Raw genomic sequence first — 22,828 nt, 5'->3', positions numbered from 1 at the left:
GAATTGGATTCAAAAACTAGAACTGGTTTAGTGCGATATAAATCAAGAAGATAACATTTCTGTGTACTTCGTAACTTTTCGAATATTTATGTTTCAATTAACTATTCGTTCTCTTTTTTTATTAAAAACTTTTATTGAATTATATAAGCGTACAGGGAATACTATAAAGTCAACACTAACTGGATATGCATAAATAGATGGTTTTATTGTATTTGTATCAATCTGTAATGGTAAAGGTATGGTAACCTAACTGGGTAACGGTTGAAATATATTAAATTTAACGCACTTTCTTCCTTTATTCTTGTTTCTCAATTAATTGAGAAACTAAAAAAATTGATGTTCGACCAACGAAAAGCATGAGTGATTGAAATTGCCTGAAATAAAGTCTAATCGTTAGATTTGACATATGTCAATAATATAACCGTGAAATGCTAAAATATCGAATTTTGATTGGGAGAAGTGCCACCAGTAAAAGCTTTGGTTTTGCCTTTTTAATTTGAATAAATCTGCAGCTGATGTGCATCGATTGCTCGAAAAAAATAATATTAAAACTGAATTAAGAAATTTTCAGAACTTAAATAATGTGTATTTGTTGTAGGATACGAAAAACTTGGAGGATAGTGTATGAAGATGTCATATTTGAAGCATTATTTAATGAATTGCATTTAAATGCTATATTGATGAATGCGATATTGCACATATATATAATATATATATATATATATATATATATATATATATATATATATATATATATATATATATATATATATATATATATAAATTTATTGGATTTTTTGCGAGGTTTATTTAATAAGCTAGTAATAGATTTTATCAGATTGAGGCCGAATGGGCGATTCCATAGTTTTATTAGCATGAAAGATTTTTTTCGTTTACCCAACCCTTTTGATATATTTGAGGGCGTTGACGGCTTTTCTAGGGCGTGTTTTTTCCATACTTTACATTAAAATACTTTGACGAATACTATATTTTGAATTAGCGACAATTTTTTATTACAAACAATATTTGATTAATTGCTAAGAACAATTACTTTTTTTAAAAATTTAAAAATTATCTTTAATGATATTTATTTAGAATAACAAATGTTAATTTATCATTGAACTAATCGAGTGTAGCTTTTTGCACGGCTTAGTATTTTCTTATGATTTCTAATTATATTCTAACATCGTTTTTTTTATTCAATTCATTAAAGACGTGGCCTCTTATTAATATATGTTACTCCAATATTTGCTAATTAAGGATTGATTTTTATTAACTAAACTGAACCTGATTTTTTTTCATATTTTCCAAAGCAAATTCAAAACATTTCAAGCACCAATATTATTCCATTACTAAAAAGCGAGCTGATTTTCAGAAACCTCTTTTAAACCAGGTTTACATCATAAAGAGTTTTTTTAGAAACTTGGAACAAATAGTAGTCGAACAGGGCAAGGTCCGAGATATACAGTGGATGCATTAAAACTTACTAGCCATTTTTGCTCAATTTTTGCCGAGTTATTAGAGATATGAATGGTTTAGAGTTGTCGAGATAGGTAACAATGGTTTTTATTCAGTTGGGGCTTTTTGTTTGCTTTTTGTTGTTTCAATTACGTTAGTTGTTAACAGTAGAGTGTCTAATTAATATATTGGATAGGTTTGAGGAGCTCATGATGAACAATTCGTTTCGTATCTTACGTTCTTCGTCGTCAATACGATATATATGACCCACTTTTTATGCCCATTAATCAGTCGTTTTAAAAAATGGCTTAATTTCATTTCGTTTCAGCAGCAATTTACAAGTAGCAAATAGGATCATCATTGGAACGAGATGAAATAAGTAAGTCTGCCTCCATATTTTAAATCATTTCTTCAATTTTTAACGTCCTTAACATTGAAATTTCTGAGTCTTCACTCTACATAGTTTCAAAACACAGCCAGCACGGTTTCTGTCTCTTCAACCTCTGAGTTAGTCCACTATTGTCGATCAATTGTAGTTATTGTAGGGCGTTTTTGTGATCACTCAATCTTGATGTTTTTTGCAAACTTTTTGATTTCTTCGCTGACGGTTGATGCCCTTAGATCTTTGTAGGTTTATTAATTTTTAATGTACCACGGAGAGTGTTAACAATGCTGCGGAAAACTCTCTTCTAGTAAGTTTGGATCATGTTAGTTGTCTTCAAGATTTGCTTGTATAAAAACAGTTTATTGTGGATTCAGATTATATATAATCCATTTTCCAGCAATCATCATTTTGAAGCAACCACCATATTTTTTTGAGCCAGTAAATTAACGACGTTAGTTTTATATCAGGAAAATTTTGTGGACTATTACTTTTGAAATTCGCTGTGGTATAGTTTCATACGTATTACTAAAGTTATACCATCCGCTTTTAAAGCTAATTGATAGGAAAAAGTAGTGAACAAATGGGTGAACAAATATAATATATATATATATATATATATATATATATATATATATATTAGTTCATTCGTTTTTTATTCTTTTTGAGTAGAAAAACTTTTTTGCTTTTCCCTTTTTTCTAATTTGGAAATGTCAAACTCTGCTACATTGAGCACACAAGATTGGTTCAGAAGTATTTTTGTTTTGGAAGATAAACAATCGAGAATTTTGCCTGCCAATCACTGATTCTTAAAACTCTTGATGCCCTAAATGTAACAAAAGGTACCTATATTTTTAGCGCCTATAAGCACTTTTTATTCAATAAAAACCCTTTAAAATTAATCACCATACCGTGTCATATTGATAATTCAACATGCAGAACACGTAAGGTTTTTAGATGTTTCAAGTTACTAAAATACATTTCAACCCATTCACAAGTTTACATAGTAATACCTTAAAATAGACATACATGGATTATTCTTTTATGATATTGTGGAATAAACTTAATACTTATACAGCTGTTAACCAGCTCTAAATTTATTATTCTAATATATTGGCTAATATTGTAGCAGCTGGGGTTTTCAAATCCTAAACTGAAATTGATTTTCGGGAATTTTTCAATCGGATATTTTTACAGTTCTGTCTGGCAGATTTTTCAATTATTCTCGCGGGTACTGAATAGTTTTTGATATGTAAGTTATTAGATAACTTTATTATATAATTTTAAATGCGCGGGATCCCATAAATTTAAATAGATTTATAAGATTTAAATTTGCAACTATTTGTGTGGTAGTATTGACACCCCAAAAAAATATAGCATTATAGATGACAGTTAATTCATTGAACTTATTTATTGAACCTTTACTCGCTTTAGTTGTTGATAGAATACAATGGAAATAATGATTTGTCCAGATTCGAAGAGCTTATGATGATTAATTCCGTTTCAATTTCACCAAAGATATTATCTTCCTTGGCGTCAAGACGGTCTTTGAAACCGTTTATGAAGTTTCTCTTATTCTTATATTTTTCGCATATTGTTCTTAACCACTTTTTATCGCCTCTAATCTTTTGTACTCTAAATACACTATTTCGTCCCGATCTAGGTCCAATCAAGCTGTAGTAGTTACGAAGTACTAACGGTAAAGCATAGGGATTGATGCTAGGGTACAAGATAGTAATATCGGTGACACAATAAACCATTGAGTGACATTTACGTGTTAAATGATCTTTTTAATCACTCGACATACTGTTGGAATTTTTGTAGTTATGTCTTTGGTTTGATGTATAATCACTTTAACTAAAATTGGTAGTTTGCTGGATCTAGATAAGAGTAGGAATAGCACTTTCTTTTTTTTACACAGGATTATAATGTATTCATAATCCTTAATAGCTTGCTGGCTTTTGATTTTAATGGAAATAACAAAGCCCAGAAAATTAAAAAGTTACTATACCAAACCCAACAAAATAGCTAAAATCCTGTTTCTGATTATGGGACTGAACTTTTTAAGACATTCAAAGAATGAAATAACATGATTTTGAGAATAGAGAACGAAAGAGCATAACTTGAATTGCATAATTAAGAAGTGTGAATCTTTTTTAACTTATGAAATTGTTTTATAATATGACCTATAGCTGATCTATAAGTTGAGTTACACTTTGACATTTTGACACCTTTAGCTTTACTTATTTTTCGTTGTTTTAAAATAATAAAACCAACAAAGTAATAATATTTCATCATGGGCATCGTATTTGAATTATTTTTTAATGTCCACTCTTTCTGGTTTATTTTAATAAAAAAATTATGACAATCTTTTTTTATTTATATTTTTTGTCGTAAATTTGTACCTCATGATACCTAATCTGGACGATATTGCTTTATTATTTCTATAGCTATCTACAAATGGTACCGAATCATGTCGTTTACACTAGATGGTTTTTCTTATGAACCATGTCCTATTGCACATACATTCACGTCAAGGTTCTGTCATTATATTTTGGAAGTGTCCGTAAATATTCCCATTGATAAAGGTTATGTACAGTGGTAAAGAGCGCTGTGATCAATAAAAACATCATGGAAGATTGTTATCGATTAATTTGCTGGGGCAAATCTATCAGAATTAGCATGGGTCTTCTATTTATTCCCTGATTAGGTTAATATCGTATGATCTTGCCGATCAACACTTCCATTTTTTCGTATATAGATTCAAATTTAACCAGCAATGGCTAGTGATTTTGCAATAAAAATTTGAATCTTCATTTGTTCTAAAATTTCATTCATTAATTCATTCGCAGTAATCCACACATTTCTTCGGGATCAGTATGTGTTGACTGTTCATAGTTTTACTTATTAAACTCTTCTTTCATTTCTCTAGAGAGTCAATTGGCATAACACTTCTTTTTACTTTTATTGCTTTGCACATTTTTTTCTCACCAGCATAAAAAAAGTATATATATATATATATATATATATATATATATATATATATATATATATATATATATATATATATATATATATATATATATATATGCTCTTTTTACCAACTAGAGATTTGTCTGTACTGAACATACCGTTTTTTACGTGGGCTCCGAACCACGGTCTACTTAACTGCATTAAGCATTAAGCCTACCTGCTGGCGAATGACCAACTTTAGAAATCATCCCAGAAGACATCCGGTCAACGCAGCCTGGTTGCTGGCATGATTGGGATCATTTTCCTTGTCGGATTTTACACTCTTGCCTGAGGACAATGACAAATATTAAACAATCACAAACATAAATTTACGACAATACCCCAGCAGGATTCGAACCCGCGGTTATCGCAACAATGGTAGAACCGTCCTGTCGCCTTTACCACTGCGCCACCAAGCCGGCGGATATATTTTGAAACGTAATATGTTAGTGTTTTTTTAATAGAAGAGCATACTGAATGTGATTGTTAAGTAACAGTATCAACATAATTGTTTTTATGTTTTCTTGAAAGGATTATACGTGGAAGGAGAATAAATATATATAGGAAAATAAATTTATGAATGAATTCCTATATGAAAATTTAATTTAATTAATAATATTGATCCTGTGAGGGATGTCTATACGCGCTATTTGTTCAATATAATTTGCATTTTAAATAAGCTTAAACCCACGACAAATATTAAGGTTAAGGTTAAGATGTCGTAATAGTTGGAATAAATAAACAAAAGTTGACGATATTATTTTTATTCTGCAATTAATTGTTAGATTTATTACGATGTCCCAATCGTTATTATCCCGTTTTCATACAGAAAATCGTGAAAATAACACATATGTTTAATATAAACATTCAATGCGCCTCATTAGAACCAATTTGGCCATTCTTTGTCTAGATTCGCGGACGGATTGCTTTTAAATTTCGGACGCCGTTGTCTAACAACAAATAATAACAATAACAGCGGGGAGAATTGGCAACGGTGCAGTCTGGCAGCCTTGGCAACGTTTGGTGGAACCGTTGCCATTTCGCGATCGAGAACGTTCGACGTGCTGAACCGACCCAGATATATTCTAGTTTTGCTTTTACTTTTTTTTTGTGCCGATCCTCGCGTCTGCGGCACCCGTTGGGGGCACAGCGGGAGCGCTAAGACGACCTGGGGGAGTAGGAGGAGTGGTACCGGTGCTGTAGGGGGGCGAGAGGGGCAAGGTATCGGACGAACGGCGAGATTTGGGAGAGTGTCAACGGCCGATCGTGTCAACCAAAACACTGTGGAACAATCCGTCTGCTGTGGTTGCGAATTCAAGGTCAAGATCGTATTTGTATCAGCGTAATAAAAAAATATATCCCGGACCGCGTGTTTCGTCGAGTTTTGTTGTATTTTGACGACGTCCCGTCTGTTCCGACGCGGTCCTGCCTGTTTGTATAGAATGTTTTTTATATGGAAGTAATTAGTAGCCCTATTGGTATTTAACACTAGTTACTCTCCATAATTTTTTAACATTTTCTCAGAAGTTCAAACTACATAATTTTTGTTATAACTTATATAATAATTTATTCATAAAACGCGGTATAATTCAAAACTAACCTTATTTTTATAGAAAAAAGTATAAGGCTATATTTAAAAATGGCATATGTAGAGTTTCTGTAATACATAGTAGAGGTTGTTGTGTGTATCATGTCTAGTGTAAGAAATACTTTTATTTCGTAGTCAATAAGATGCAAACATTCAAAAAAAACATAATAGTCACTCTCCTGACAATATACAAGTCACTACAATGGCGATTAGAATATCTTTTGTCTATCAATTACGCCAACAAGATGCTATTCGAGAGAGTCTAAGAAAGTATATGTCAATTCAGCATTCATAATTTAACAAACAATCGACCTTTTCCTTCAACAGAATTTTCACGTAGCTATTGCAAGTCGGTCAGTCGGAACACAACAAATCCCAGCGTCATTACATTTTTCTTTGGAATATCGATTCGAACGATGATCCTGAACTCTACAAATGAAAAATATAGCTCTTTCTTTCACTTTTCGTGGAACATCAAACTGGATAGTCAGTACAGGCTTAATATCAATAGTAATATCGATATCTTAACATTTTAAATTCGGCTAGTAACAAGTTAAACGAACAAGAATATCACGCATTGTGCAATTTCCTAATATTCATTCTTCAATCAAGCACAGTCTCGGTCTCGCCTCAACATCTTGTGATTTCCTAACAGATATCGTGGGTACTACACTTTTCCACATGTCAACTTGTGCAACAATTAGATAACATTGGTATCAATCCGTGCCCTCCCAGGTCTTCATATGTAAAACTTCAGTAACCAATGTCACACGTCTTGGCTCAAATAACGTACAGACAGTCTCGCTTGCTATTAGTCTTAGGCTAAGCGCCTTGCGACCTTTACCAACGTCTTCATAATCTTAGGACATCAACATCTTCGATCTTCGTCGTAATCCAATTCTCAGTTTTGTTCACTGAAACTGTCATATGTCCACATCAACTATAGCGGCGTCCGTCTTGATGGTCTAGTTCATCTCTGTCACTAAACATTACTTTCAATCACTATTCTGAAGAGTTCTTTCGGATTTCTGCATCAATTTTCACTTGCCTCTGTAGCTTCAATAGTTCTCATTGTAACGTCGTTTTTCTTCTTTTATTTTTTACGTCTATGTCGAAAATCTATTTATTCCTTTCAACATATTATCTAATCATTTTAACAATATGTTTTCAATAAAATCTTCTATAGTAACAATACAACATATTCACTATGTTCTCATTATATCGTCAATTTCCGTAACTAATATTCCATAACTCTGGTTTCACTGCTTGCCAAATTCACTGTATTCGCCATATCTTCGTAAAGTATTTGCGATAAATGTACTTCTATAATGACCAATTAACTAACACTCGGCATCATCTTCCTTGAACAGCTTCTTTCACAATTCATTGGCAGTATAATCGAACAACAATATATTATCAACTTCACCTTTTCTAATTTTATTTCTTAAATTGGTTTATTTTTCTGATTGAAATAACCAGTTACTGGAGAACTATTCAATATAAAGAAAGGAAGAGATATTAGTATATTTTGTAGTACCCCATCACAATATCGTCAATTTTATTAAAGTTTGATGCGTCATATGCATCTATTCCCATAAACTATTAGCTATGAAGCTATTCCAAAGTTGGCTCATCACATATTGTAAATAGTTTACAAGAATACATTTAAATACCTTCGGTAGATATGTGTGTCCAGTTTGACACATGGCCAGTGAGCTCAGTTTCATCTCTCATCGTGTGTAGTAGATATGTTGAGTGGATATCTCAACCGAGAGTTTAATCTTTAACGAATGGATTCCTTCCCAATCATACTGAAATACTCAGCAATGTAACATGGTTAACATAAATCAGGATCTTTTTCATATCAATTTCAACCATCCCCTTTATTATATTTTTAAAAATAACGTTTCTCTATGACGAACATGATATCCGAAGGTCTGGCTGTAAGTAACTGTTCCCGTGGCATTCATAATATTTCGTAGGACTTTATTTTGAAATAAATTATTTTTTCTGAATTCCAAATATCCATATAGGTTTTAGTATCTTTAGTATCTGCTTGTACAGCAACAACTTATTATGAACGGGTAATTTAGATTTTCTTCCAAATAATAAATACATTTTTTGTACTTTAATTCGGGTTATTTTTTCTCGTTTTTGATATGTACCTTTCATGATTTACATCATTATTGGTATATGAATAGTTTGGTTGTAGGTTAATTCAATATGCACCGATTTACTCTCCGTGATTTTTATTCTCTGTCTGGGTCTACTTACTTATATGGTTTACAGGTGGCTTGTTACAGTATTATGATTGCTTCTTCGCTATTGCTTCCAATGCTTAAAAATAATGCTAAATTATTTTTAGTGAACGTTCAATCAGTGTTGATAAGATCAATTTAATAAGAGTTGAATGAAATTTTCCAAAAATTATTAAAATATTATATAAATATTTTTCAATGATATTCGCACTTCAGTTGATATTGCCATTTTCTGTAGTTTTTGGTTTACTGTTGTACCGGTAAATTTTTTTCAGTTATTCTAATAATAGTGTAGTTATTCATTCTAAAATACGAGAGTTTATATTCTATAAAAATTATTCTACGCTAGTGTAAAATTAAAACTTTATGGTACGTTTTGTCATACAATCATTGTGTGTTATTTGCGGAATAGAAAAATATCCAGGTTAGACATTGAATTAAATAGCGTATGGTTTAATGTAATTCGACTTGTGAAAATGAAGAACTAGTATACACATGATTTGGCCATAACGATGGCCATAGTTTGTAGAAACATTTCCTGAAAACATTTAAATCTACTGGGCCTCTTATTAGATAACGATGTTATATTCCAGATGAACCAGATACAGTTCGACAAAGCTGTCAGGTTTGGAATTAAAAGGTCGCTTCTTTTTTTTATCGAAAAATAAGATGTGCCGTAAAAATTCTATTACAGGAACGTAACCGATCTTCCACGAGGTTATTTATCACTTAAAATGTGCGAAGGTTCAAACATGACTTGGGGAATGTAAACGCCTATTTTCCTAGGTATCCGTCGTATAGTCCTGATTTTGGCATCCAACATTTTAGAATAAAATGCGGAAACAAAAATTCTTGGCACCTGAAGAAGTCCTTTATTAGATTTAAAATACGTATTTTTTTGGTGGTTGTCAAATGAATTCAAACGTCTGCCTGATTATTTAATACTATTTAATAAATAAATAATTGTTTTGGTCTAAACATTTCACATATAATAGGCCACGCATTTAATACTCGTTAATCTACTAAAAGCATGTAACACCTATCAATATGTGTTATCTTCACGAGGTAAGATATTTACGCGATAATAACATTCTCGGTAAAAGTAAACAATAGTCCCTTGATACAATGGATCTTCATCAGTTTTAAAATGAGATAATGTTATTTTTAGACATTTTTGCTAATAATATTTTCATGTCTAAATCTGAGTCAGTGGAGTGGGCGTTTATTTTGATACTTTGATCTTGACATTTGAATATCTCTGAAATCCGACCAACAAGTTCGTTTTGTTCATTTTGTAACGCTCTATTTCCTAAAAAATGTGATATCGCAGTGTAAATTTTATCAGGGACCGAATAGGTAAACGAACGAAATATCCTTTTACCGAAATAAACGCGTTTATTCACGGTTTTGAAATTATCTAGTCCACAATCCTTTTATACAACATTATATAATGTTATCTGCTGGGTTAGATATTCACTCGTTTCCTCTTGTAAAGTGTGGGAGCAATCTATAAATAGTGCAATATTGTATGAATGGATGTTTTTTTCTCTTTGATCTTGATGAGAGGAGCGACACCCAGACAGAATTTAGAATTTAAAATTTAGAATTTTAGAATATACATATATACCTTATATCGACAGTTTTTTTTTTGAAAAACGATATGTAATATCCTCTTATCAAATTTGTTTACCCTGTCTGTTTATTTATATTGAACAGTTTCCTTGCATACTTTATATGTGTCCTTTATTATTAACTTATATATATTTTTTAAACAAAAATCTGACTCACCTTTCACCGTATTTATATATTTGTTTTCTCCATCCGAGTAAACATATACTGGAGCCATTGCCAAAATGTGAATCATTCCCGCTGGTTTTTGATGGAATGTATACTCCAGTCGATATTTAATTAGTTCATGTCCGTTTCTCGTATTATTTTATAAATAAAGATCAGAATATATTTTATTTTAATTTCAGTAAAGTGCATTAAATAGTGTTAGATGTTGGAAATAATTCATAGCGTATATTTTTTCTCATGTTTCTGGTAATATGATGATATCGTGTTAAAAGAACGATAATCTTGCATTTGGTTATTTATATATGCTATACCTTGCTGACCCCATCATATGCACAGCAACATTTTATGGGCATGAATATCCCGCTTTGGTGTCGATTTGGATGGCTATCCTGGACCATCCTTTGACTTTTGGGATAGCCATAGTTTTAGATTCACTTAAATTCGAAAAGTGGTAACCATTTCTCCTCCTTTTGGATGTTTTCCATAGCATGTCAACGTTTAGAAACAGTTGATTCATCAACTACTAAGATGTCTGAAAGTTTAAGAGTATGTGCTTAAAGTTTGTTTAATCCACCAGGCTGTCATTTATATTTGACATCAAAATCAACACTTTTAAATTGTTGAATCTAAAACCAATAATTTATAAACCATAAGCTTATTTTATTACATAAAAAGTAATGAACGTCGTTATACATGAATAAATGAATTAATGTTATTTCCTGAGTAATTCAATATTACTAAATGGAAAGTCATTTTTATTAGCGAAGTGTCAAAACTATCGAATGCAATAACATCTAGTTTGTTTAATAGTTGTTTACATTGATAGTTCACATTTGTCTAATAGATATCGGTGATCAAAATGCATGCAAGCAATATAAATAAATAATAATAATAATAAAGCAAAATAAAGTGTAGTGGAGATAATACTTCCCATTTGTATTTTGAAATATTTTTTAACCCGTTTTAAAATGTTTGGACACGCATTGTCGTGCTGAACAATGAAATATGTTTTGAATATGTTATGAAACTAGGTTTCAATTCGCAAAGGGGTTAGTTTCCTTTCTACTTTACCATTTCCAAGATTTTTAGGCGTTCTACCGTTCATGTTGGGTTGCAGTATTTGATACGAATCTTCATTGATCAATTTCCAAGCCTTGCATGATTGAATATTGAAGAGCGGTTTGATGATTGAAGCGCGACTTTCACTAAATTACGATGACTGTAAACAGCTTTTTTTCTTTTTGAAATAGTTAAACAATTAAACCTCTCCACAAAAACATTTTATTCGGTATAAAAATCTATATATTTATTGTTTTTAATTGTTGAGGTTTATTGTTAATTTTTTAATATCTTATAATAAACTAATAAGTAATTCTAAATACATAATTTTTACTTACAGCTATGGCAGAAGGTAATGGTGAGGTTTCAGAAGAGCCCATGAAGATAGAAGATTCCGAAAGAACTCCAGATTATCAAAAATTAATTGATTATGGCCTCGATGAAAAGGTATGTAGTTTTTTATTACTAAAATACATTAATGCATACACAGTTCAATACACAAAGGTATATATTTGTAATTTAATAAAATTGAATTTGGATCAGTGTTTTTTTTTATTGGCCTATAAATTAATTTTAAAACATTTACAACAGATGGTGTTACTGTGTATTAATTCGCATCGGGTACATTTGTAACCAACTTCATGCTGAAGCCTTACTCACAACCTTCACTTTTTAGTATGTGTCATTTCGTCGAAGTGTGAGCAAACCTTTTTTCAGTGTGTTGAAAATTTCTGAATTTGTATTGAGTAAATTGCATTTGCAGGAAATTTAAATGTTTTACTTCAGAAGAAAAAGGTGGCTGAAGATTATCTAATGCTGTGTGAAACAACCATGCTCCATCGAAGTTAACACGTGAATACTGATTTAGACCGTACAGGCAAAAAATGTTATGACCAGAGTTTGAAGGCTTTACTCGGTAAAGCATAAATAGGGATCCCTATCCACTACAATTGACAACTTGAATTAAGCACTGCGCGAAAAACGACTGAAGTACCAGTAAAGACACAACAATGTTATTCTTCAGCATGGCATCGTTCGATCACAAAAGTGTCATGACCTGTCTGACCAGCGCTTTGTATCTTATGAAGATATCAAGAAATGGTCCGTTTCATGGATAGCCTCAAAAGATACATCGTTCTTGTGAGATGGAATTCGTAAATTGTCTCAAAGAAAATACATTGTACCGATTTTTCATAATAAACCTCCAAATAAAAAAAACTTTTAAAACTAATTTATAGGCCTAATAAGGATCTATTTCCTTTTGATTGCTATTAATTTAGTTGTTACTTAGTTAACTTGTTAATTTAGAGATGTTATAAACTGTGAATTATGTCTCTTCAGTGTTGTGGGTAAAGGTTTTCGAAGATGTATCATGTTGTATGATAAGAATTCTAATATCACAAAGTGAGCAATTATAGGCAGCACTGTTTCTTGACAGGTTGCTTCCAAATTGGATGAAATTTACAAGACCGGCAAGTTAGTTCACCAAGACTTGGACGAACGTGCATTAGACGCATTGAAAGAATTTCCCGTCGACGGGGCGCTCAATGTTCTGGGGCAATTTCTGGACTCCAACCTGGAACATGTCTCCAACAAATCGGCCTATCTTTGCGGCGTAATGAAGACGTATAGGTCAGTTGAGTTCGTGTCGCTTGGTGCCTTTAGCATTGATCAATCGTTGGTTTCAGACAAAAAAGTAGAGCGGGCTCCAGTCAGGGATCTGCGGCGCCTGTCCCTATTCCAGCCAAAGGGCCAGATGAAGAAAAAATTAAACAAATTTTGGATAGAACAGGATATACTTTAGATGTAACCACAGGTAATCACAATATATATATATATATATATATATATATATATATATATATATATATATATATATATATATATATATATATATATATCTTATTTAATCTTTTTATATTTATCTATATTAGTAGAACTTATATATAGTCCAACAAAACAGCCAATGCATGTCACAGATGACGTCGAATGTAGTGGCAATTGCAGTTTGTAATAAGAACGTAATTCGTTTTAAATTCGAATCGGATTTTTTGTTCTTGTTTCATCCTAGTTAAAAAGAAATATGTATCCGAATCAGTTTATAAAATTCGATTTGGTTTGGTACTGCTGGTCCGTGTTGCCGAATGTCTGCAAAATTCTTCGAAACATTAGTGATAACAACATTAATGATAAACTACCTTGCGACATGCTGACATAAATTTTGATGACGTGCGTTGGTTGTTTTATCGGACAGGCTATGACGTATTTCTTTAAACATCACTCAGTAGGTTTTCGGTTTAGTTCAGAAAATCATCCTTTTTAAACATTCGATCTTACTTCAGGAATTATACATTCTGACGCTCCCCCGTTACAGGTTTTTGAATCCGGCATACTAATTAATAATAATTATTTCTCTAATACCGACTGAGAGACTTATCAAGCACCAACTATGGTTAATCAATATTTATATCAGTACATTGGCTTCAAAATAATGAAAGTTAACAACACAGTTATTCCATCACAATAATATATTTTTCGTTTTTGTGAGGCTATTTGCTCAAAGCTAGTCAATTCTAGACATATACCAACTTTGAATAATGGTCAGAAAAAGACATTGTACATAGTCATCTTAAATATGCCTTCAATGAAGGTACACTTCTCCACGGATCTACGTCCTTTAGTATTTATATCTTAAGGCAGCATTACCTTCATTTGTCTTATTCTCGTTTTCATTTGTCCTTCATTCAGTCCTTCATGGTCGTTGCTTTTTTTTAATACTAAATATTTTTTTGGTCCATTTAAGATTATATCTGTCATTCTTTCTCAATTATAAGGACTGTGAATGACAAACTTTATGTGAATATAGCTACAGATTCTAGCAAAATTAAGCAGTAACAAAATAGAATAGAACTGTGTTACAGTTCTTACATTTTTTTTTCGGATATTTAAAATTCAGGCTTTACTTCTAAATTCGTTATTAAAGCAACGTCTGTTATGTGAGTGAGAAATCAGTCATAGCCCCTTTCTAATTCTTCATAAACGTAATTATTTAGACCACCAGTTCTAATTTTCTTCACATGCATTGGTATACTTTACTGTCGTTATCAGAGTTTGTTTGGTTTAGTCTAATTATTATTTGAACATTTCCATGGAGATTACTGTGCTAATGAACCACTAGACATTAACAATATTTTTATACTTCATTCATAATTGTCTAGATGATTAGAATCTATACTATATATATTTAGGCCAGTTAATGATATTTTTTTAACAAATTTATATAGATTTTTTGGTTATTCATCAAATATTAATTGCAGTTGTTCTGTTTATGAAGTTGACTCAATATTAATGTTTTATTTACTATTTTGATTAAATGTTTGTTGTACATGGTATCATACTATTTTTGTTATAATCAAGTTATGTCACTGCTGAGTGCTGAGGTTTTTAAAAAGTTTTGCAAAAAAGAAAAAAGAAAAGCAAATCAAGGCAGTACCAAGCTAATATAAAAGAAAATATCTATATCTCTTCTAATATCATGATTGTTAAATATAAAATTATGGTAATACATAATTGGTTTTTTTAAATATCACTGTTATGTGTTATGTTCTAGATTTATTTTCTTTAAAAACTTTCTCTTACATTCTTGCTCTTATTATTTTTTGTTCGCAAAAATATCGTTTAATATGTTTATTTTAATTCATTTAAATAAATTAGATGTAGATATCGGTCAAGGTGTTAAAAATAGTAAAAAATACATCTAAGCCTAAAAATTAAATATTGATAAATGTTTATGTCAATATTATCTAATTTATGTATTGATTTTTATCGTATTATTTTATTTTTAGACGATTCATGATTAATTTGATTTGGTGATAACTAAGTGATATTAATTACCAGGAATGTTTATTGATAAGGGAATTATATAATATTACTATCAGACACTTATAAACATTTTTAAATGTTTTATCTTAACTTTGTAATTGAACTATTATTTAGAAATATTCAAGGTCACTTTTCTCGTGATGGATACATTTTTAGTTATACTAATACCACCTGGTTAAGGTTGGATATAGGATTGTTCGATAAGGACGGGTCGATGTAGAAAATGGAATAGAGTTTCTGAGATATTAACTGAATTATTTATTTATTTGAAATGATCATGTATTATACATGGAATGTAATACCGTTGAAAGATCCGCTTTGGTTTCTTACTCTGGATTATGTTGACTCTAAGAGCATTGGTTCATTATAGCTTACTTATTATAGGCCTTAGACTTCAGGGAGTTCTATAAGAAAAAGTCTATTGGAATTAAATCACATACTTTTGACCGTTAGGCGCGATTTATCTTCCTCATTGATACGATAGTTCCTAAACTAGTATTCAGATGTTGAAATCGACTATTGAAGTAAGAGATATGGAGGGGGCCATGTTTGACGAGTATGGCGGTTGGTCTTTCCATTCAAGTTTCCTGAATGTTCTCCTTTATTATGCTATATGACGTTTGGCACAGACATAATTTTTTAACCGAAGTTCCATAATGTTATCCTTTTTTTTGCTAGAATGACGTGTCATCTTTTAATCAGGTTTATTTTTTCTTAATCGAGTTCCATTTGAAGTTTATTGTCATAGGTGATATATGGGTAGAAATCTGAATAAACCCATGTGCTTACGAATTAAAAAGATAAGGAGTGTATTTTACACGTTTATTATTAATATTTTAATAGAATGTTGTTACTGTGGCTTAATTCAATTTATATGCTTTAATATATATTTTTTAATTTAATGTTTGTTTAGGCCAAAGAAAGTATGGCGGCCCACCGCCTGGTTGGGACAGCAGTACGCCGGGTACTGGCTGTGAGGTCTTTTGCGGTAAAATCCCCAAGGATATGTACGAAGACGAACTGATCCCGTTATTTGAACAATGTGGAACCATCTGGGACCTCAGACTCATGATGGATCCGATGACCGGTACCAACAGAGGTTACGCCTTTGTCACGTTTACGACTAGAGAGGCGGCACAAATAGCCGTTCAAAAGGTAAGAGGGGGGCATGAGTAGGCCATCACCTGTCATTCCGACACGTCACATTGGGGGCACCGCCAGGGGCCTTCCTCTATATTCATCTATATTGGTTATTTTTTTAAAAAACGTAATAACATTGACAAGGGGGAATTTTTGTTGTATCTGGAATAAAGGCATTGGTTTTGGTTTTCAAAAAAATAATGGTGTGGGAAGGGGGGTATACACAGTGGTATAGAAGGACCAGCCGCGGTGACTAGATGATATTTAGGTTAGGTTTGAGTGTTAAATTAAAAGGTGAAGGGTGCTTTTTCCCACTGATCAATCGAACTGAAATTAATTAAATTTAGTCAGTCTGAATATGTCTGAAAACACCTGCTCTGTGAAATTAATTAATTAAAAATGTTAATCATGTCATCTCGTAATAATACACAATGCAAATCATTATAAACAATATCTTTATTTTTAAAATTTTGTAATTGTTATTATGTACACGACGTTGTTGAATATTTATTTTATAGTGTGTTTTATAAGTATAGAAACAAATAAGAGATATTTCAGAGAGATAAATACTATTTTATTATTGTAAGGTATCGCCATGTGAATATTTGAAATTTTAAAATATCCTGACACCTATACCAGGTTGGTCTAATCACGAAAGTATTTCAATTATTTTATTTTTCGTTTCAGTCTAAAAATATTAAATGTTTTTCTTATAAATATAAGTCGAGATTAATATTGTCTTGGGTGCGTTTTATATTCCATTGAGTTTTGTTCTTATATTAGGAATTTATTAATGATTTGATTGTTGTATAGCGATCCAAATATTTTAAGCTATTGATATATTAAGTAAACTTTTAATAGTCATCATCTTTTGTGTGTTTAACTTAATTTAGTATTTTGAATAAGTTCTAACTGTTTTGGTAATATTATTTTTTAAAAAAGGATTTAAAAAATGGCATTGAAAGCGTTAACCAAAATACCTGTAGTGATATAAGAAGCAGAAACAAAATAATGTACAATAAATAAAGAAGTAAATCAGGGTGATGCTCTATCAACTATTAATTTCAACATATGTATATAATATATAGCAAAAAATATAAAAATATAGTTAGATTGACTTAATTGTAAGTTATAATAACAAAATTATTTATACTACATATATAAACTTTTACTAGAAAATATACTAGAAGTAATCATACAAGGATTAAAAGGTTAATTAATACCAAGACAAGTAGAAAATAAAAAATAAAATATCTTGGTGTCTGATCATAAGATGACTTAATATGACTCTATCGCAACACAAATGAAATCTTCTGGGCAAACGCAATTATTAAAGAATACCTAACAAGAATGGATTATACTATAGAGAAAGAAATATAAGTAGATTTACTAAGAAAAATAAAACAACAAAGAGTAAAATGGCTAAGGCATATGCTCAGAACCGATGAGAGAAATTAGTTTGATGAAATGAAATGCTTTGTTGGAGATAAGAATAATAGAGGATGCAATAAAGAAGAATATAATTTGAAAACAAATAAAATAAAAATCAGAAAAAGATTTATTCTTTACTGCTTTACTTTGTTTTAAGCAATTCATTCCTTCAAAAACTTTGAATTATGGATATTGGGCTTTATCAATGATGTTGATGCAAAATCGAGTATACCCCAGTCTTTTATGCTTAGTTCAGCTTCTAACAAATTTAACCAGCATCTTCCTGAACTAGTACCCTTAATTATTCTTAACCAAATGTTTCCAGAGCATTTTGTTATGTCCAACAAAAATATTATTTAAGCGAATAGGAATTCTTAAGAAATAATTAATTTCCTAATGACTAATATCCCAGCATGGTTATAGAGTGTTATATTTGAAATCACACAGTCCTGCTAATGCTATCTGTTGTAAAATAGCAATTATTTATTTGAGATCCCAAAACTGTTTATGAACTATCAATTCTAAACTTAATTAAATTATCTATTTTTTAAAGAATTAATCGCACGTTATCTTTCTGTAGTGAAATATGAGTTTCTTACTAATGAGTATATCAATACATAAAATGAATACTGTTCACTTCATTCATTTCACGTCATTTCGTTCTTAATTTTCTGGAATTACTATTTGAAAAAATATTTGTTTATGGGACCCACAACTAAGAAAGTAGAGTATTAAATTTGTTTTTAACACATGTCTAATTACTACTACAAAGTAGCTTTATATATTTTTATAGTATATTTATAAAGGTATTGTTGTTTAAATAATTATTATTGCCCATATGTGGGTTACTTTTGAAGATTTAATTTTTAACCAGTGATTGTATTTTTTTGTGCGGAAATGCGACTAAAACTAGTATTATCCAATTTGGTTTTAAAAGCTTTTCAGACGTCTGCCAGATGTGATCGTGACAAAATTCGAATGAAAAAGCACCCTTTCACTTAACTAATTGGCGATTCTATTATAGATCTGTCTCGACAGCTGTCGTCACAGCCGCATTTTTTTTGAGTGTATGACTTTTGTTGCAGCGGAGCTAACACACTGACAGTCCCTGTAGCTTCTTCTACTTCTTCATCTCTCCTGCACACTGTTTTAATTAAAAAATATTTTTGTTTTAAGTTGATTTTCGTTTCTAAAAAAATATATTTTCGGTGAAAACCGGAGCCCGAGGGGCGTCTTTAAAATTTTGGTGCGGTCGATTTTGGCTCAATATTAGGCACGTTTTTCGATAACCACTAGTAGAAGGTCTCCTCTTTGCAAAAACTATCCGGCAGCTTCGAGACGACAGACACTGATGTAGATGGTGGCCTTTAGGAGCACAACTCGTTAAACCCACACATACGCATTCGACTAAACAGTGTCGATTTTGGCTTAGATCTTGGGGAGGTTGGACGAGTTGTATTTAGTTCTCTTTTTTTTTCTAATGCCTATTTTGTAGTTTTGTATGCTGATTTGGCTATCGAAATTTTATAAATTCATCTCGCCAGTTCCTGAATATCCGAAGCAATTCATCTTTGATTTTTCATTGTTATGTTGTTTCGCTGAGGCTTCTGATATTCACGAACGAGAAGCGAAGGTGGCTTCGGCTAGGGTAGCCGAAGTAATGCCACGTATAGTGTATCTGGTTTGGGTTTGATCTGTATCAAGATATTTATACATTACAAATCGATTTCTGAGATATTTTTAACATTTTCATGAAAAAGTGAAATTTTTCAAGTTACGACGTTTTTTGACGTTTTTTAATCAACGGAAAATGTGGATTTAAAAAAAAACATCAAAAACATGTAGGCTAAACACATTACTGAATAAATATCCAGTTTGGTACATAGATGGTATCACTAGTGGCAGACCCATGTGCTTTCTGCATAGTGTGGATATGTGTCAACATTTTTAAAACAAAGGATAAAAATAATTTTATATATTGATTTAACAATATTTTTTGGAGGGTAAAATACTGTCTAATCAAACTAATCTACAAAATACAATAATACAAGATAGTTTTGGAAAATTGTGGCGTTGTATGAGTTAACTGACACCTTACACATATCAGAAGGCAGTGTAGTTACAATATCACACAAAAATTTGAGCATGTGTGAGCTGTTTTCGGAATGGGTACTTTGTGTGTTCACATTTAACCAAAATGATTCAGAGCGTTGTTTGGAACATTTTAAGCCGAATAAATATGATTTTTCTTCAGTATGTGACGTTGGATGAAACATGAACTTACTACTACACACTTCAATCGAAACATAGTCAGCCAAATAGACAGCAAATGCGGAAAGACGCAAAAATTTGGCTGGCCAAGTTATGGTATATCAGTATTTAAGACGCGCATGTCTTTTTTTATATATAGTATATATGGCGCTATTGAATCGATTGAAGCAATTATGAAAAAAACAGCCTGATGTATATAAGTACTGATTTTAATGATGGTTAAACTGAATGAATTGTTTTATATCTTCCTCTGGCCTCAGAAGTTCGTTTTTTGCACAACTTAAAAAGTGATTCAGGACACGCTCAAATAAGTAACTCGGATATAAACGAAGATTTCGAAATAATTTTGAAGCTATTTTGGGGCCAGACAAATTCTAAATGCAAAAAGTTCAAAAAACATGAAGAATTAAAAAAAAAGCCGGATATTTATTGAGTAATGTATAATTTCGAGCTAAAAAATGGATATGCTGAGCAAATATTGTATCTGGTTTGGATTTGAATAGTATCAAGATATTTTATAATACAAATCAGTTTTTAAAATATTTTTGTTTCAAATTTTATCCTTAAATGATATGAAAGTTCAAATAAACTAGTAGTATTTTTTAGTATTTTATTTTGCAAATAAAAAGCTGCATAAATAGATATCTTGGTACACGAAGTAATATTGAACGAATTCTGATATATTTTGATTTTGTTTCTTTTTGTTTTGTTTTTTGTGGTAATATCGAACCAATTGATCAAAATTAATCCGTTTTGGAACTAAATTGCACCCGTTTAGTTTTGAAATGGGCCTCAGTTCAAAATTTTCTTTTTTTTTCTTTTCGGCGCAGTTCGACAATTACGAAATCAAGCCGGGCAAGGCGCTGAAAATTAACATAAGCGTACCGAATCTGAGGCTTTTCGTTGGCAACATACCGAAATCTAAGGGCAAAGAGGAGATTCTGGAGGAGTTTGGTAAATTGACAGGTAACGTTGAAAAAGTTCCGACGCTTGACGGACAGCGACGTCTGTCGGCGCGAAGTCAGGTTTCGTGATGCCGTTCGAATTCGATCTTTCGTCGAACACATTGATGTTCATTGTTTTGTTCATCCTAACGTTCTGACTGAAAGCTAAAGGTCCCTCTCACATTATTTAACCCTTATAACTGTTATTTTACATATATATTTTCTGCAAAAAAATATCAGAAGTTGTTAAATAAAATTCAATATTTTTTCTTGTTAGATTATTTTAGTACCTTCAAAGCGGGCCATATGCCAGTTTTGTGGTTTCACTGTACTCAAAAGATCCACCACTGTTGCCTTACGTAATTTGTTTATTTATTCATGACTTACATTTTACATGATCTAAATTAAAATTCACATTAAGTTATATTAATACAAAACTGTACTCAATTGCAAAGGAACGTCCAGATCATTTGATTGAATGTTCTCCCCCGAAATCAGTTATCCACAATTTCTCTGTTGTTTGCTTAGTTAGGGTTATCTCAAATTAATATTTGTACATAATGGAGACATGGAGCAACAATGTCCGGTTTAAAGAAGTTTAAGTACTGATCACACCCTGTCTGGGCAGTTCTGTTTCCATAACTCCCATAAGATTTAGACTATTAAACAAGCAGCAAAGGCTTCAATTTCTTTCAGTTTGAAACCTATATCTAATTAACATGGTTAACTTACGTTTATATATTATAACAATTAAAAGAAAGCACCTTTGCTTTATTTGTCAATTTTGGTATTATCTGTTCAGTTTTTGAATGTAATCCTTCCTATTGAATCAAGGTTATTTAACTGCAATAGTATTTTTTTATATCATCTTGAAGCGTCTTTAAGGTTGGTGGTTAGTTCAACATTGCTAGACAGCGTGTAGCAACAGCACAGTGAAAAATGCAAATAAATATTTCATTTTAGTTCAATGTAGACGCTTTGCGAGCTCTTGCCAGTTAATACTTGCTAATTTAAAAAAATATCGATATGCAAGAACTCCCCCATCATTTCTCATATGAGGTTTGTAAAGATGAAATACTGATATTTAACCAGTGACTTGGGTTGCTGTCTTGTTGAATATTAAATCGCTGATAGTAACGGTGACTTATCAGGGTGTTGGCGAAACTAACAAGTAACACAATACTGGTCATCCTTATTGCATTATACTTGAGTACCTATATTTCGCTGTGTTATATGTCAACGCTGGTGTACCAGTATGTTGTGTTTTAGCGCCAACCACATTCAAGATTGTAATTTCTTCCCAATTTCATTTAAATATTCCTTGTATTCAGATTTGATGATGCATTAAAATAGGAATATCAAAGAATCCGCTTGTATTGTGAGCGAATTTGATCTGTTTTATTCGGTTTGGCTGGTTTTTGGCATGTGTTCAAATGCCTGTTCACTCATAAACCCTACATTTATTTATATGTTATGATGGTTTTTATGATTACAACTTCCTATATACTCAGATCCACCACTCATATATGATCATAATTGGCGAAGTACATTACTAATACGCTTGTCTTGTCCAAAGCTGTTTATGAAGAAAGTTTTACTTTTTTAA

At 31.4% G+C, this 22,828-nt stretch overlaps 1 protein-coding gene across 15 annotated transcripts in view; it reads left to right on the top strand.

Annotated features, from left to right (window-relative positions):
* The window catches only part of Syp (synaptotagmin binding cytoplasmic RNA interacting protein), a 99,747-nt gene that overhangs the window by 58,415 nt on the left and 18,504 nt on the right, over nucleotides 1-22,828 (top strand). For 11 of the 15 annotated variants that reach the window (XR_013005604.1, XM_076403361.1, XM_076403357.1 and 8 more), the window contains 5 exons: nucleotides 11,895-12,001; nucleotides 12,993-13,186; nucleotides 13,243-13,370; nucleotides 16,350-16,591; nucleotides 21,109-21,244. Coding sequence is in view for 14 of the 15 variants with exons in the window: in XM_076403361.1 (XP_076259476.1) it covers nucleotides 11,895-12,001; nucleotides 12,993-13,186; nucleotides 13,243-13,370; nucleotides 16,350-16,591; nucleotides 21,109-21,244 (807 nt within the window). In the remaining variant the exon portion in view is untranslated. Of the gene's footprint in view, nucleotides 1-6,058; nucleotides 6,172-11,894; nucleotides 12,002-12,992; nucleotides 13,187-13,242; nucleotides 13,371-16,349; nucleotides 16,592-21,108; nucleotides 21,245-22,828 lie in introns of those variants that run through there. The other 4 variants (XM_076403358.1, XM_076403350.1, XM_076403356.1 and 1 more) reach the window with 2 other exon arrangements.

The sequence above is a fragment of the Rhynchophorus ferrugineus genome, unplaced genomic scaffold, assembly GCF_030347505.1.
Source record: "Rhynchophorus ferrugineus isolate W39M unplaced genomic scaffold, kcgeb_rfMv2 rfM4, whole genome shotgun sequence".
NCBI classification, from domain to species: Eukaryota; Metazoa; Arthropoda; class Insecta; order Coleoptera; family Curculionidae; genus Rhynchophorus; species Rhynchophorus ferrugineus.
The sequence above is the reverse complement of the archived record's forward strand: the minus strand, read 5'-3'. Positions and strand labels throughout refer to the sequence as shown.